Genomic DNA, 19,024 nt, shown 5'->3' on the forward strand with positions numbered 1-19,024 from the left:
ATTGGGGGAAAAAAACCTACAAAATGATAACAAAAGTGACAACCATAAGAAGACACCAACCACCAATATGTGGAATAAAATAGGCGATGATATCACAATAGATTTCGCAGCCATCAAAAATAGGGTAATGCTTCACTTTGAAAACTGGCACAGACAAGGATGCCCTCTCTCACCACTCCTATTCAACACAGTACTGGAAGTTCTGGTCAGGACAATCAGGCAAGAGAAAGAAAGAAAGGTTATTTAAACAGGAAGAGAGGAAGTCAAACTGTCTCTGTTTGCAGATGACGTGACTGTATACTTAGAAAACCCCATTGTTTCAGTCCCAAAATTCCTTAAGCTGGTAAGAAACTTCAGCAGTTGGGAGGGTCTCAGGATACAAAATCAATGCGCAAAAATCACAAGCAGCAGCACACCAACACGGCACAAGTATAATATGTAACACACCTGCACGTTGTGCACATATACCCTAGAACTTAAAGTATAATTAAACAAACAAGCAAACAAACAAACAAAAAAAACACAAGCATTCCTATACACCAGTAATAGACAAGCGGAGAGCCAAATCATGAGTGAACTCCCATTCACAATTGCTACGGAGAAAATAAAATACCCAGGAATACAACTTACAAGGGACGTGAGGGACCTCTTCAAGGAGAACTACAAACCACTGCTCAAGGAAATGAGAGGACACAAAGAGAAAAAAATTCCATGCTCATGGATACAAAGAATCAATATAGTGAAAATGGCCATACTGCTCAAAGTAATTTATAAATTCAATATTACTGCCATCATGCTACTACTGACTTTCTTCACAGAACTAGAAAACACTACTTTAAATTTCATATAGAACCAAAGAGCCCATATAGCCAAGACAATCATAAGCAAAAAGAACAAAGTGGAAGGCATTACACTACCTGGCTTCAAACTATACTACAAGGCTACAGTAACCAAAATAGCTTGGTACTGGTACTAAAACAGATATACAGACCAATGGAACAAAAGAGAGGCCTCAGAAATAACACCACACGGCCGGACGCGGTGGCTCACACCTATAATCCCAGCACTTTGGGAGGACAAGACGGGCAGATCACGAGGTCAGGAGATCCAGACCACGGGGAAACCCCATCTCTACTAAAAAATACAAAAAATTAGCTGAACTCGTTGGCGGGCGCCTGTAGTCCCAGCAACTGGGGAGGCCGAGGCAGGAGAATGGCATGAACCCGGGAGGCGGAGCTTGCAGTGAGCCGAGATCGCAACACTGCACTCCAGACTGGGCGACAGAGCGAGACTCTGTCTCAAAAAATAATAATAATAATAATGACATCACATATCTACAACCATTTGATCTTCGACAAATCGGACAAAAACAAGCAATGGGGAAAGAATTCCCTATTTAACAAATGGTGCTGGGAAAACTGGCTAGCCATATTCAGAAAACTGAAACTGGACCCCTTTCTTACACCTTATACAAAAATTAACTCAAGATGGATTAAAGACTTACATGTAAGGCCTAACATCATAAAAACCCTAGAAGAAAACGTAGGCAATACCATTCAGGACATAGGCACGGGCAAAGACTTCATTACTAAAACACCAAAAGCAATTGCAACAAAAGCCAAAATTGACAAACGGGATCTAATCACACTAAAGAGCTTCTGCTCAACAAGACTGAACAGGCATCCTACAGAATGGGAGAATATTTTTGCAACCTCTCCATCTGACAAAGGTCTAATATCCAGAATCTACAATAAACTTAAACAAATTTACGAGAAAAACAAAAACAAACAATCCTGTCAAAAACTGGGCAAAGGATATGAACAGACACTTCTCAGAAGAAGATGTTTACGTGGTCAACAAACATAATAAAAAAAAGCTCATCATCACTGGTCATTAGAGAAATGCAAATCAAAACCACAATGTGATACCATCTCACACCAGTTTGAATAGTGATCATTAAAAAGAGAAGAAACAGATGCTGGCAAGGATGTGGAGAAATAGGAACACTTTTACACTGTTGGTGGGAGTGTAAATTAGTTCAACCATTGTGGAAGACAGTGTGGCAATTCCTCAAGGATCTAGAACCAGAAATACCATTTGACCCAGCAATCCCATCACTGGGTATATACCCAAAGGATTATAAATCATTCTACTATAAAGAGACATGCACATGTATGTTTACTGCAGCACTATTTACAATAGCAAAGACTTGGAACCAACCCAAATGCCCATCAATGATAGACTGGATAAAGGAAATGTGACACATATACACCATGGAATACTAAGCAGCCATAAAAAAGAATGTTCATGTCCTTTGCAAGGATATGGATGAAGCTGGAAACCATCATCCTCAGCAAACTAACACAGAAACAGAAAACCAAACACCGCATGTTCTCACTCATAAGCAGGAGTAGAACAATGAGAACATACGGACACAGGGAGGGGAACATCACACACCGGGGCCTGTCGGGGGAGGGGGAAAAGGGAAGGGAAGCATTAGGACAAATACCTAGGCTTAAAACCTAGATGACGGGTTGATAGGTGCAGCAAACCACCATGGCACATGTATACCTATGTAACAAACCTGCACGTTTAGCACATGTATCCCAGAACTTAAATTAAAAAAATACGTATAAAAAAAACTCAAAAAAAAAAAAAAAAAGGATAATGCTATGAACAACTTCATGCTTACAAACTTGACAGATGATTAGAAAAAATGGACCGATACCTCAGAAAACACAAACTACCAAAATTCGGTCACAACGAAAATGATAATCTAAATAGTCTTATAACTATTCAAGAATGAATTTTGTTATTTAAAGTTCTTGAAAAAAAAAATCTCCTGGACCAGGACCAGAGAATTTCACCGGAGACTGTTACACCAAATAGTTAAAGAATTAACACCAATTTTACATAGTCCCTTCCAGAAATTAGAAAAGGGAATAATTTCCAACTCATTTAATAAGGCAAATATTACCTTGATACCAAAACCATACAAACACAGCATTAAAAAAATATAAACCAATCTCTCCTTACTTAAATACAAAAATCCTTGAAATTTTAGCAAGTCACATTCAACAATGTATAAAAAATAGTAATAATGCACAATAACTGACATTTATAGATAACTACATTCAACAACAGAAAACATTTTCTTTAAATGCCCATGAATCATTCATAAAGACAGGCAATATCTTGGGTCACAAAACAAATCTTCATAAATGTAAAAGAACTGAAATTACACAGTGCATACTTTTCATAAAGGAATCAAGATCAGAAATTAATATGTAAAAGATAAGAAATTAGCAAACACTGAAAAATTAACACACTTCTAAATAACCAATAGGCGAAAGTCTGAAAAGATATTTAAAAATACACCAAAATAAGTGAAATGAACAGAAAATACAAGACACAAAACATGTGGAATGCAGCTACAACAGTGCTGAGGGGGAAATTTATGCCAAATGAATACATTTGAAAAGGGAAAAAGAGCTCAAATCAATAATACATCATGACCACATGGAAATTTTATGCAAGGCTGGTTAAACATTCAAAAAATCAATCTGTATAAGCCACCATATTAACAGATTAAAGAAGAAAAATCATATGATCATATGGATTTATGCAAAAGATGCATTTGACAAAATCTACATTACCCATGATTAAAATTCTCAGCATACTGGCAGGAAAAAATTTCCCAACCCTATGAAAAACATCTACTAAAAACTTACAGCTAACATCATATACTTAATGTGAAAGATCAAATGCTTTCTAAGAGCAGGAACAAGGCTAGAATTTTCACCCCGTCGTTTTTTTGTGTTTGTTTTTTGTTGTTGTTTTTTGAGACAGGGTCTGACTCTGAACCCAGGCTGGAGTGTGGTGGCACTAGCACAGCTCACTGCAGTCTCAACCTTTTGGGCTCAAGTGATTCTCCCACCTCAGTCTCCCAAGTAGGCAGGGTTACAGGTACCTGCCACTGCACAGGCTATATTTTTGTGTTTTTTTGTAGAGACAAGTTCTCACTACGTTGCCTAAGCTGGTATCAAACATCTGGCCTCAAGCGATTCTCCCACTTCAGACTCCCAAAGTGCTGGAACTATAGGTCTACGCCACGGTGCTTGGACCCATCACTGATACTTAATACAACACTGAAGTGTTAGCTAATAACGGTAAGAAAAAGAAATTAAAGACATAAACTAAATTTACCCCAAACTACCCACAATTATTATTTTAAGTGGCACCATACTAATTTCAGTTAAAATCATAGAATAGACATGGGTATCTAATATCATCATTATTAAACAACATTGACTCAGAGATTCTATCAAAGGCAAGCAGACTGAAATAATCAGATTAAATATAATAAATAAAACCTCTCTTTAGCTGATGACATGGTTATATAGCTTAAAGAAAACTAGAAGATTCAAATTTTTAAAGGTCTAGAATTAATTTTTTAAAAAACCTTGGTAAGTGCTGAATTAAAATTTTCTTGATATAAAAATTAGCCTCATAATTTAACAAAATGTTCAGAATAGTACAAAAATTATAGTATAGTTAGGATTAACCTTAACAAGAAAGTCAATGACCCAATACTATGAGGGAGGGGAGAATGGGAAGCCAGAAGACAGACTTTATTAAAACATTTTTTATGATAAAACATGAAATTTACCATATTAACCATTTATGAGTAAACAATTTAATGGCATTAAGTACATTCATAAGACTGTGCAACCAAGACCATTTCTAGAACTTTTTCATCATCTCAAATTCTGTACACATCAAACATCAAAATACCATTACCCACTACCCTAATCCCCTGCAACCTCTATTCTGCTTCCTATCTCTAAATTTACCTATTATAAATACCTCATGTAAGTGGAACTACAAAATTTTTGCCCTTTTTTGTCTAGTTTATTTCAGTTTGCATGTTTTAATGTGTTCAAGATTTTTCTATGCTATGTTACATAGCAGAACTTTGTTTTTAATGACTAATATTCTATTCTATGTATACATCACATGCTGTTTATCCATTCATCTGTTGACGGACACTTGGCTTGCTTACACCTTTTGAGTATTGTGAATAATGCTGCTAGGAATATTAGTATACAAATGTCTGTTTCCGTCCCTGCTTTCAATTCTTTGGGGTATATATCTAGGAGGGAAGTACTGGGTCATATGGTGGCTCTATGTTTAACTTTTGAGAAACTATCAAACTGTTTTCCACGGTGGCTGCACCATTTTACATTCCCACCAGTGATGCATGAGGGTTTTGATTTATTCGTATCTTCAACACTTATTTTCCTTTTTTTGTTTTAAATAATAGCTAACCTAGTGAGTGTAAAGTGGTATCTTCCTAGGGTCTTGATTTGCATTCTCTAATGACTAAAGATTTCAAGGATCCTTTCATATATTCATTGGCCAATTGCATAACTTCTCTGAAGAAATGTCTATTCAAGTCCTTTGCTCATCTTTTATTTGGGTTGTTTGGTTTTTCTGTTGTTGAGCTGTAGAAGTTCTTTATATTTTCTGATTATAAATCTCTATCATCCTTATCAGGTAAATTATCTGCAAATATCTTCTCCTAGTCTGGTTGCCCTTTCACACTCTTGACAGTGTCCTTCAGATTATTATTATTATTATTATTTTTGGAGACAGGGTCTCACTCTGTCGCCAGGCTGGAGTGCAGTGGCGCAATCTTGGACTCACTGCAACCTCCACCTCCTAGGCTCAAGTGATTCTCCTGACTCAGTCTACCGAGTAGCTGAGATAACAGGCACCTGCCACCACGCCCGGCAAATTTTGGTAATTTTAGCAGAGATGGAGTTTTACCACATTGGCCACGGTGGTCTCAAACTTTTGACCTCAATTGATCCTCCTGTCTCAGTCTCCCAAAGTGCTGGGATTACAGGCATGAGCAACCACTCCTGGCCCCAAATTAACATTTTTTATAAGAAAGAAACAAAATTTATTTTGTAAAAAACCTAAATAACATAAAAAATATGAATTCTCACAAAATTACTACATATATTAAATGCAATTCTAGTTAGAATTCCAAAAGTTTATTAGGAATTGGATAAAACTAAAAGCTCATAGAAAGAAAAAAGGCTGCAGAATGGCAGTGGAATAGTGAAGGTATTTCTCTTTATATCAGGACATACTATAAAGCTACTATTAGTAACAAGAGTATGTGTTGGCAGAGGAAAAAAATACATCAAAATTCAAAAGTACGTTGAATGTTATGTGAGATTTAATATAGAATAAAAGTAGTACATTTAGAAGAGAACAGATTTTTTTTTAATTTAATAAATAGATCTGACACAACTGACCACCCAGAAGAAAACAAACTTAGAAGATTGTCATGTTATATACCGAAACACATTCCAAATGGTTAAAGACTTAATTTTAAAAAAAAAAAAAAAAAAAAAAAAAAAAAAGGTTTTCAGATGAAAAATCTAAGTTGGGATAAGACAGAACTTTTAACTACAACAAACTTAAAGCTATAAAAGTCACACATTTAATAATTAAAATCCAACGGCCAATAAACATAAGGTGCTCAAACTCTGGCAATCATGGAAACGGACACTAAAGTCAAAATGAGATTGCTTAATACCAATGAATGGGCAAAAACATGGAACAGTAAATAGACTATCAGGTAAAAGGTACTTTACACTATTAGTGTAAAAGGAAATTATAATAGCCTTTTCTGAAAGCAGGTACAGGCACAGACACATACAAACACATATGCTTTTTTTTTTCATTTATGGGCACCAATTAAGGTATAGAATGATTCAAAGGCTACCTCAGCAGAATGATAGGAGTAATGACTAAATTCTTATTTTAAACCTTTATTAACTCAATGGAGTAATATAACACTCTTTTAATCTGAAAAATGAATATAAATAAAACTTTAAAAAGTAGTAGCACATATCACTGACTAAAGGAAATGGAGAAGAGAGAAAAAGAGCACTGACCATGGAGTTGTAAGGAAATCAAAAACGAATTCATCCATTTCACAATTCACAATTCTGTCTAGGCTGACCCTGACCTTCATACTCAAAGGAACACATGCACCATTAGCATTTCTCACTTTTTAAATATATCCAAGCAAATAATGCCCATGGAATGCCACCAACCTGATCTGTTGGTGGCTTCACTTGGTTCTACAACAAACTGCAGAGAGGCTTCTTTCTTCCTTGAAGAAACTGGAACTGACTTTGGATGTGATTTCTGGCACTGAGCACAGAAGAAATACAACATTAGAACTATTTTATTAACTTACCAATTCTGATGAAATATATTTGTTTTTTAAATGGGGGGAAAAACAAGTATTCTAAAACAACAAACCAGCTGTTAAGAGTTTTATACTACTTTTTATTTTATTTCTAAAGTAATAGCTACTTTGGAAAACAATTTGGCATTATTCAGTAAAGCTGAAATTTCATACAACCTATCACAGAAACAGTATGGCTCTAAACAGCAAACAACTATGTGTATAGAAGACTGAATAAACTTATTGAATAAATATACTATAGATATATCATATTACATACGTAACAGTGGACCAAATAAACTACAATAATATAGATTATTATTTTAACCAGAAAAAAAAGCAAGCTGCAGAAGTACATAACAATCCTATCTATGTAAAGTTCAAAACAGCCACATAAAACACTACAGTATTTAGAGATTCATTCTGCAGGAAAGAGTTAACGTAGCAGTCCTGATATATTTAAAGGGCCAGCTTACAGGGCTACCCCTTGGTTGGCATCCGGAAACTTGACTTTTAGAATGTTCCCTCCATTACCAGCAGAGAAGGTTGCACCTGCTATGCCAGCCTGCCTAGACTGTTTGCATAAACACTGTGATTTGTGGTGAACATCTGCTTTCTTTCCTTCTGGGAGTGTGTAAAATTTTGGTAGGCATAGGGTGCTTAGATCAATCCCCAGTGAAAACAGGCTGAGTTTCAAAAGGCTTCTCTGAGGAGAAAGAATATATACACGTTACTGCATTTCACTGCTGGAAGGAATGAGTACACTCTATATGGCCCGCTGGGGAGCACAGGAAGCCTATACATGGATTCCTCCAGACTCTGCTAATGTACATTTTTCCCTTACTGACCCAGCTGTGTATCCTGGCTGAATGACTATAATAAGTATCGGTCATGAGTTCAACTATATGTCAAGTCTGCTGAGTCCTTTTAGTGAAGCACCCAAATGTGGATGGTAGTGGGACCTCTGTCACAAGTGGTAGCAGAAGTGTGGACACAGTATTGGCACAGTACAGAAATGAATAAATGACAGGCTGATATGGTTTGGCTGTGTCCCCACCCAAATCTCAACTTGAATTGTATCTCCCAGAATTTCGCTGTGTTGTGGAAGGGGCCCAGTGGGAGATAACTGAATCATCAGGGCCAGTCTTTCCCGTACTATTCTCATGATAGTGAATAAGTCTCACGAGATCTCATGGATTTATCAGGGGTTTCCACTTTTGCTTCTTCCTCATTTTTCTCTTGCCACCACCACGTAAGAAGTACCTTTTGCCCTCTGCCATGATTATGAGGCCTCCGAGCCATGTGTAAGGCAAATTAAATCTCCTTTTCTTCCCAGTCTTAGGAATCTCTTCATCGGAAGTGTGAAAATGGACTAATACACAGATCCACTACACTGTTGCTGAGTGACCACAGTATGGAATTCAATTCCATAAAAAGACAGAGGCAGGCTTTCATTTCATCTCTGCTCCCTCTTAATATCTCATTAGGCCGGGCGCGGTGGCTCAAGCCTGTAATCCCAGCACTTTGGGAGGCCGAGACGGGCGGATCTAGAGGTCAGGAGATCGAGACCATCCTGGCTAACATGGTGAAACCCCGTCTCTACTAAAATATACAAAAAACTAGCCAGGCGAGGTGGCGGGCGCCTGTAGTCCCAGCTACTCGGGAGGCTGAGGCAGGAGAATGGCGTGAACCCGGGAGGCGGAGCTTGCAGTGAGCTGAGATCCGGCCACTGCACTCCAGCCTGGGCGGCAGAGCAAGACTCCGTCTCAAAAAAAAAAAAAAAAAAAAAAAAAAAAATATCTCATTAAAGATTTTTAAAAACAAACTCAGAAGGATGAAGAGAAAGACAAAGGAGTAGATGAGACATGTCAGCAAACATTTTTAGGTTGAAAAGCAAATTACTGGTAATTAAGCAACCCAGAGAGAATGGAAACATGCTAGCAATGGAGAAAACCCAGAAGCAGACAGATTACTGTTTATGGATAAACCTATAAAGATTAGTAAAATTGCAAGACACCACTAAAAAAAGGGGGCAGGTCAGATGCAGTGGCTCACACCTGTAATCCTAGCACTTTGGGAGGCCAAGGCAGGAGGATCACTAGAGGTCAAGAATTCAAGATCAGCGTGGGAAACTAAGCAAGACCACATCTCTATGTAAAAATAAAAAATTAGCCAAGAGTGGTGGTGCATGCTTGTGGTCCTACCTACTCAGGAGGCTGAGGCAGGAGGATCACTTGAGCCCAGAGGTTTGAGGTTACAGTGGGCTATGTGCACGCAACTGCACTCCAGCAACAGTGCAAGACCCTGTCTCAAAAAACAGAAGGGGCACGTAAACAGAGGGTGTTAAAAGTGCGTATAGTTGAATGTGTCTTTTGTCAGAGAAAAAAAAGTGTGTATAGAAAGTAGTAAAACTGGCTGGGCGCAGTGGCTCACACCTGTAATCCCCATACTTTGGGAGGACGAGGCGGGTGGATCACCTGAGGTCAGGAGTTCGAGACCAGCCTGACCAATATGGTGAAACCCTGTCTCTACTACAAATACAAAAATTAGCCAGGCATGGTGGCAGACACCTGTAGTCCCAGCTACTCGAGAGGCTGAGACAGGAGAATTGCTTGAACCCGGAGGCGGAGGTTGCAGTGAACTGAAATTGTGCCACTGCACTCCAGCCCAGGAGACACAGCGAGACTTCGTCTCAAAAAAAGAAGGTAGTAAAACCGAGAAGCCCCTCCCAAACCTATCAGAAGATTAGATATTTACTCTCTTGAGTTTCTAAATCAGAGAGACTGTGACATTAGTGGCATAAGATACAGCTGAAGTTAAGGGCAATACATGAAAACCAGAGATACTAAGTAGGAGCATTCAAACTGCACTTTCCCCTCTGCCACATCTGACTGAAATGGAAAACAATCACAGTTAGACTCCAACAGCCAAGTGGGAGAGATTTCTTTGTCAGAAATACTTACCAGGCCAAGAGAAAAGAAAACTACAGATATTAACACCTGGACATCAACAATGAAATGGACCAAACTACACCACGGTGACATCCACCAGTTTACAAATTTTACTAGGCATATAGAGCTTGCAATGCATTTTAGTTTCCCACTTTCAAACAAGAAGAGATAGCTAAGGATCACCGGACATATGAAAAAAGGCCAGGTAAAGAGCAATGTCAGTAAAAAAGGTACTTGCAGAAAACAGAAACTGAAGAAATATGTATGAAAATGGTTAGAAGAACCTAAAGTCAAGGAATATAATAAAAATTTAGATCACTAAAGACAGAGGACATGATCCTAAAAGCCTGCAAAGAGGAAAAAAATAGTCACAAAGGATCATGAAATCAAAACAGTATTCTCAACAGAGAAGCTAAAATAAAAGAAAGCAACATTTTTAAAAGTCTAAGGGAAAATATACCTGACTAAAAGGGAGGCTTGACATGAAAAAAATATACTATTTTTTAATTAAAGGAAAATAATTTCTAATCTAGAATTCTGTACTCACCCAAATTACACATCATGAAGGTAAAACCATGGTATTTTTAAACAATTAAGGTCTTAAATTCTCAGAAAGCTGCTAAAGGGTAAGTCCCACCAAAAAAGGAGAGGCCAAGAAAAAAGGAAGATTTAAGATCCAAGAAATAAGAGTTGCAATTCAGGAGAAAAGCAAAGGGACTCCCTGTGATACAAGAAGAGTACATGACAAAACCTATGTAACAGGTCTAAGGGTAGATTGCAGGAAAAAAAAAAAAAAGAAAAGAGCAGAGATAGAAAAGCTGAAAATGATAAATTAATGTGTCTACATATACTAAGACATTTATACTTAGACTTTTGTCATAGAAAACTGGTGACGAATTAATCATAGGTGCACAGAAAGTCAAAAATGGAAAAACCAAAATTAAATCAAGAGAAAACTAAGAGCTGTACATAAAGAAAATTTAACCATTAGTACTCTACATAGCTGTGACTACTGAAACAGTCGTAATAATACCGCAAACACTAAATACTAATCCTACTAAAAATTATGTCGTACTAAAGAATGGAAGTTTATGTGTTGTGGTGGGAAGTAGAAACTATATGACAAATAGTCTAAATTTCCATAGTAGAAAGCCAATAAATAATAGCAAAGACTGAAAAAAAAAATCAAGAAACAGCAATATAAACATTATTTAGAAATATGGAGTCAAAATACCTGGAAGAAATAGCTAAGACTAAGAAGTTGGACTTGGAGGAGGAAAAGAGGGCTCTACTGTTTTTTTGTGGAATTTATGGAACTATTTTAACTACCATGTACATAATGCCTTTGAGTTTTAAAATCATTCTTCCAACAAATTAAGAAGAAAATTATGTAAAAAGATAGGGAACAGAATAAAATAGTGAACCAGAATAGACTGCTGATTCTTTGAAAATGCTAATGACAGAAAAATACCTCTAACAACACAGATTATTTAAAAAGGTGAAAATCAGCAATAAAAAGAGAGTACTAACTATGAGAAAGATCATAAAGTTAACTATACACAAACTAAGAACAGAGGAAATATTTCAAGAAAATTATAAAATGTCAAAACTGGCAAAAGAAATACAAAAAATGTAACAGATCATTAAATAAAGTGGTAATCACAAACACCCCACCAAAACAGCCCCAACCATGTTTTACAAATGATCTAAATTTGAAGAAACAAATCATTTTTGCTTAATCAAGTTATCCCAGAAAACAGAAGAGAAAAACTAATTTCTTTTATGAAGTTCGGCTGTGTTTCAGATAAAACCTAAGGAGTCGTATCTTATTTTACTTAAAGACAAACAAATATGAAGTAATAACTAGACCTAGGAATCTCAAGTTCTCAAACAGAAAAGCCTGTAAGATAGGTAAGTCTTAAGTCTGATTTTATTTTCAAATCAAGTAAACAAATTCCATTTCTTACGTGGAAGGCCTGGGCCAAGCTTGCTGCATGGAAAGGATCTACCTGAAAAAAAACCCGAACACCTACAAAGTCTCTGTTGTTTGGAAGCATCCATCTCAAGGATTAGAAAAAAATTAATAATATAAAAATAAAAATAAAGAATATATGAAAAATAAAATTAAGAAAAAAATAATGAAACTAAAAACAATCAAATGAGAGGACCAACAAAGCCAAACTTGGTTTTCTGAAAGACCAAAATTGATAAACCCCGACAAAACTAATCAATGAAAAAGACAAGGCATAGCAGGTACAGTGGCATGTGCCTCACGAGCAGTAGTCCCAGCTACTCCGTAGGTTAGGGAGGATCACTTAAGCCCAGGAGTTCTAATCCAGCTTGGGCAACATACCAAAATCCCTACATCTAATCAAAAAAAAAAAAAAAAAAAAGATAAGGCATAAATAACCAAAGTCAGGAATAAAAAAGGGGATATAACTGTAGATTCCACAGACATTAACAAGACTGTAAAAAGACAAGACAAAGAGAGACATAAGACATATAAGACACATTCTAAGTCATTTAGAAGTCACTGTAGTGGACCTTGGCTTTAGAGCACAGAGTCTTGCTCTCTGTCTTACATGACTTAAATGTATAAATTTTCAAAATGTCTTAAAAGGGACCAGATTTACCCTTCTGCCTGAATCAATTTTAAAAAAAGAAAAAGTATACAAGATTCTCAAGAAATATGAAACTGAAAAACCAAAAAGAATGATTACTGAGATGGTAAACAAATGAGGTGAACCCTCTCATCACCCATTTCCAGGATGTGACACAGGAGAAATCCTCAGTTGAGGAGCCAAAGCTGAGGATTCAGGAAGACGAAAGTGGTTAGAATTTGCAGGGTAAAGTACTGGACAGGAGACAGTTACATAGAGAAAACTGCAGAATGTGCAGATCTCTCTCAAGCATTCAATCAAACATTGATCAGAGAAAGTGTCGTAGGAAAACCAGAGAAAGAACCACCTGAAGCCTTCAGGGGGAATATCCTCCCAGTTACAAAGGACCTAGAATAATGCCTGTACCTACCAGCCAGAGTGGAAAACCTCCATAAATAACGGGACACAGTAAAGAAGAATTTTGCCTCAGAAGGAGAGAAAATTAGCTACAGACTATATTTTGCTAAGATATGGCTTCTCATATCTCTAAAATTTGTTTCCATTTTTTTTAAATAGCTGCCTTAGCAGGAGTATTAGCCTTCTGTGACTTATTGCATTCTACCTAGAAGAGGAACCTCTAGCATAACCTTGATACCAAAGCCCTGTAAGAACATTAAAAAAAAAAAAAAAAGACAGTATTATTCATAAACATAGATGCAAACATCTTCAGTATTAGGCAAACATAATCAAAAAAAGTTAATACTTTATGACCAAGTCAAGTTTATCCCAGAAAACCTCAAGTTGCTTTAACTTTCAAAAACCATTGTAATTTATGTTTCAGAAGGTCTCTCAATTCTGAAAGAAATGGTTTTGTCTTCATTCCTTGGAACCAAAAGGCTACATATGTTTAATATGTTGATTGTCTTTTACAGTTTGTATATGATTTTTCTAATTAGTACTGTGCTTTTGAATAATTTGCCTTAGATTAGCTTCAAATACTTTATTTGAAAGTCTGCTATTTAGTATAGTTAAGTCAACCAATACTTTACTTCTGATCAAACTAACAGCAAGCAATTAAAACATATAATATAATCAATAGAAGACTGATTTCCCCATATAGCAATGAAGTACCTTCATTTATTAGAATATAACCAACCCTGTCAACCTGATTAGCAACTTCGATTGCTGCCCATTTTCCTAAAAATCTAATTTGACTATTATTTTAGGGAAGTGAAAAATGTTTGTTATAATTTGATAATTCTAATTCCCATAACCCCAATTCCAACACAGAAAATATCAAATAAAACTTTTCACAAAATACCTCCTAATTTTACAGAAAGTCAACGGGAATATAGAATTCCCTTTCAAGAATAAGACTTACAAACAACTAAAATATACTTAAGTATATTGTGTATATACCTTCATTCATTAAAATATTAAACCTATACCAGCTCTTCTTCATCACTTACCTCTTTGCTTCGTGACTGAATACAAGTGTCTTTTATTTTGTGTGTGGAATAAAGCACTGATTTTGTAGAATTTGTACTAAAATCATTGGCAAGACCTAAAACAAAAGTATGAAATTTTCAAAAACAAGATATAGTGTAATATCTATTAGTTACAATTAAAAGTAGCTGTATATGACATGTGACTCACTGACCACAATTAGCTTCAATCAAGTAGAGACCTCAGTTCAAGATTCAAATGTTCCTGAGAAGCATCAGGAAATGAGAAAAGCAAACAAAACACCTGAAGTATCAATATATGCCGGTTCTTCTTTCAGAGCTTGTACAGAAAGCATTCTTTTCTGTCAAGTGCCCCTATTTCTTTGGGTGGCTTATTCTCTTATTCCAATACCTGCTGATGTTAATCAGCAACTGGAAAAGTTTTTGCAGTAATTTATGACTTCCTTAAACAGATATGTAAATCATCAAAGATTATCTCAAATTCTCCAATGATCCCAACAATTCTACACATCTGTTTTCATTATCTATTTTTTCTGGCTGGATGCAGTGGATCATGCCTGTAATCCCAACACTTTGGGAGGCTGAAGAGGGCAGATCACTGAAGGGCAGAGGTCCAAGACCAGCCTGGCCAACATGGTAAAATGTGGTCTCTACTAAAAAATACAAAACTTAGCCAGGCATGGTGGCACACACCTGTAATCCCAGCTACTCGGACGGCTGAGGAACAAGAATCACTTGAACCTGGGAGACAAAGGTTGCAGTGAGTTGAGATAGCGCCACTGTACTACAGCTTGGGTGACAGAGTGAGACTATGTCTCAATAAATAAATAAATAATAAAATACTTTTTCTTATGTATAATTATGTATGGACTTCTAGATTACAGTAATGTGAACTAAAGGGGATGACAAATTATTGTCAAATTATTATTTTTGTCAGTATTATCCTAAGTATACCAGAAGGTACACAAAGGATTGCATATGAACTCAAAATACCAGGGAAAACATTTTACATATATTTAAACCCTATAGGGTTTAAATTTTTTATTTTTTATTTGCTGCATTTGGCATTAATTACCATGACAAATTCACATTTTCATCCATCTAACCCTCAAATTCCATCTTGAAATGAAGACTTACTTTGTTCTTCAAAACAGTCTTGTAAGATTTCCAGAACATTCTGGCCTTGCTGTGTGTTAATGTCACGTGCCCTAATAAAGAAAGGAAAAATACAGCCTATCATTTTCAGAAGATATTTCTTTATATTACCATCTATTTGAAAATTCCACATCTCATTGTAAAATATTAATTTACTTAATATGTAAAATATCTTTACTATCTGAAGACAAAACAAGTACTTGAGAGTCTATACATTCCCTGAACTCTTTCCGTCCTAATAAGAATTAGTATATCATAATCTACATTAATAATTAATATTTCTTAGTTGAACAGCCATGTCTAAAGCTGTTTTAGATTACTGCTGTATCTCAAAAACACAAATTTTTTTGAATGAATCCAATCAGTACTGAAATGCTTCTTTAACAGACTTTACAGTCACATCTCCAAATAACAGATTCCTCCCTATAAATTCTCAAATGCATTTTTGATTCAGTATCATTGATTAATCTTAAGTTTATGAATCAGTATAAATTTTAATTAAAAATTATATTGAGCTTGTAGATTCACACACAGCTATACAACATAATAGAGATCCCTTGTTCACTTTACCTAGTTCTCCTCAGTGCTAATATTTTGCAAAACTATAGCATATCATCACAATCAGGATACTGATACTGATAAAATCTACCAATGCTATTCTGATTTCTTCAGTTCTACATGTACTCATTTCTGAATATACTCATGTTTGTATTTATTTCTACACAATGTATCACATCTGTAAGTTCAGATAAAACAACCAGAGTCAAGATACTGAATAGTTCCATCATCACAAAGATCCTCTATTGTCCTTTTGTAACCATAACCACCTTCCTCTCATCTCCTTCCTGCCTCCTCTCATTCCCACCTCTGGCAACTACTAATCTGTCCTCCATTTCTAAAATTCTGTCATTTGGAAAAAATTACATGTAACTAGAATCATACAGTACGTATCCTTTGGCCTTGGCTTTTTTCACTCAACACAATTCTATGGAAATCAATCCAAGTTGAATGTATCAATATTTCATTGCTATTTAGAGTCAAGTAGTGTTCCATGCTATATGTGTACCACAGTGTTTAACCATTTACCTGTTGAAGAACATCTGGATTTCAATCAGTAAAAAACTGACATGCATCTCTAACAGGGTGGACAAACTTTTGCTTAAAGGGCCAGATGGTAAATATTTTAGGCTTGTAAACAATAGTTTCTGTCACAACCAGTCGACTCTCCCATTCTAGCCCGAAAGCAATCACAGACAGTATGTAAAGAGGCATGGCTGTGTTCCAATAAAAAAATTGAAACAAAACCTGTGACAAAACATTTGGCTGGCCTATCAGCCAGAATTTACTGATCCCTGATCTACAACATTCCTATTATTCTTGAGAGCTCGAAAAGTACTATATATGCAGTAAAGATTGTGAGCCACAGTGCATTATCAGGTCATCCGTCATAAAGTTTCATAACTGAAAGATCTCAGATATCATCCAGTCCAATAATTATCCAAATAGATGCATAAGTTACTTTTGGAGCTTTGCAGAAATACACATAATTGGTCACTTCCTAGAGACCAATTTAATCAGATTTCCTAGGGTGATGGAGATAATTCTGAGGTGCAAATCTAGTTAAAAACCACTAGGCTGAATCCTATGCCCTCATTTTGCAGACAGGCTAACTGCAATCCAAAATGGTCAAATGGCCTACCTCAGTTTGTAAACCTAATTAGTATTAGTGGCCGGTTTTCTACCAGAATATATATATAGCTGACTGTTACAAATTCTGGCCTTGACACCACCCCAAAATACCACCTACAGCTATAAATACACTCCTACTATTACCTATTTCAAGGAGGAGATCCAGAAACATCAGATTTTCCAAGGTGATAATGCAGAGTCACTATTAGAACACAGGTCACATTAGTCTAGGCAACAGCTTTTTCAAAATTTATCAAATTCATCTTTTCTTCCCCCTTGTCATTATTACCTTAGCATAAAAGCACCTCCATCAAGTCTAGATTACTATAACCCCTTCCTTAAGCTACTCTGTAAACATCAAACATCTTTGCTTTTTTAAATGTGTGTGTGTGTTTACATCAGATAGCCCTTATTCCACAGAAGATTTAGGACAGCTTATTCAAACCTATAATAGATACCTAAGCCTAACATATCCATTTTATGGCTCAATCCAACTCATATGGTCTTGTTTTCCACTTCTACCCAACATATTCAACCTTCTTAAATCAGGTTTCTGCTACCGACAAATGTATGTATTCCTACTTTGGTTCCTTTGCTAAGTTACTTTCTATGTCTGGAATGAACTTTATCTTAGTCTTTAAATACCTAACCTATTCAAGGTCCACCAAAGTTACACTACAACTTTAAAGCTTTTCTTAATATCAACAACACAGAATTCCCTAATTTCTCACATGGCTGTCTATACTGCAAGTTAATGCCTAATTATATATAGGCGTACTCTCTCTGACACACAAGTCATTACTTCAGTATTATAAGTACTAATTTTTGTCCATTAAAGTATTTCACAAATGTACATATACAACTTCCCAATAGAAATGAAAGCTTCTTGGAAGCAAAATAACATACTTCTGTGCCCTATCGGACCTACTAAAATCACAGCTCAATAAACAAGATGTTATTCAAATAACATCTTCACTTTTAAGAACATGCTTTTCATCCTATTACTAGTAAATATTTAACTAGAAAATTTACTTTTTACAGGTTTTACAACTAAAAGGAGGACCAAAACAACCCAAATAAGCATCCAACAAATAAATGCATGATAGCATGTATTATTTTTGTTTTTGCCCCACTGAATAAGCTACATCCTTCTAATTTTACCATTTGATTCATTCTACAAAATGCTTTTCCCATGGCAGTCACTTAGTCAGAACTGAGATTCCCTCTTCCTGTTTCCACTATTTTATCAGGTGAATTTCTTTTTTCACAGCCACAAAGTCATTGCACTGCTTGCATTAACATTCCGTTAGTATAAGATGACTACCCTTAATCAGTGGGCACAGAAATCATTATTTTAGTCAGAGGTGATAGTTTTTCCTTTCTTCATTTAAAAATCTATTAACGATGAGAATAAAAATAATCTTAAAAGCTTAAGTATATAAATCACCTGGAAGGTCGACAAAATCTTCTTCTGTAGCCATTTTTGAGATGATCCTGAAAGAAAAGTAAATCATCCATTTGGTTTAAGATATAGCAGAATAAAATTTATTTTCAAAGTAACTTCATCCAGCATGGGCATGCTATACACCAAATACCTCCTAAGGGCTCAAAACAATTCTAAGGTTATGATAGGCATTTAAAAATTGAACGGCCGGCATCTGGTAAGCTTTATTCCGCTTCTCTCCCCACAGTGAGAATGGCTTTATTGCTTTTTTTCTGATTATATATAATGTAAACAATATATGTGCTCATAGTAAAAAGTATAGATTATATTATTCTTTCATACAACTCTTTATGTTTATATGTATAACGTCACACAATGGGAGATCATGGAAGCTGAAGAAGAGGAGATAAATTAGAAAAGAAATGATACGGGTTTGATATAGCAACCAT

The 19,024-nt window shown here is 35.8% G+C and overlaps 1 protein-coding gene across 2 annotated transcripts in view; it reads right to left on the reverse strand.

Moving 5' to 3' along the window:
* LOC105463603 (centromere protein C) overlaps window positions 1–19,024 on the reverse strand; it is a 72,447-nt gene that overhangs the window by 52,449 nt on the left and 974 nt on the right. For both annotated transcript variants that reach the window (XM_011710808.3, XM_011710807.3), the window contains exons 2-5: window positions 18,579–18,625; window positions 15,425–15,495; window positions 14,291–14,385; window positions 7,134–7,233 (exon numbers count right to left, since the gene is read on the reverse strand). In XM_011710808.3, coding sequence (XP_011709110.2) covers window positions 7,134–7,233; window positions 14,291–14,385; window positions 15,425–15,495; window positions 18,579–18,625 — 313 coding nt within the window. The remainder of the gene's footprint in view (window positions 1–7,133; window positions 7,234–14,290; window positions 14,386–15,424; window positions 15,496–18,578; window positions 18,626–19,024) is intronic.

This window comes from Macaca nemestrina, chromosome 3 (assembly GCF_043159975.1).
Source record: "Macaca nemestrina isolate mMacNem1 chromosome 3, mMacNem.hap1, whole genome shotgun sequence".
In the NCBI taxonomy this organism is placed as follows: Eukaryota; Metazoa; Chordata; class Mammalia; order Primates; family Cercopithecidae; genus Macaca; species Macaca nemestrina.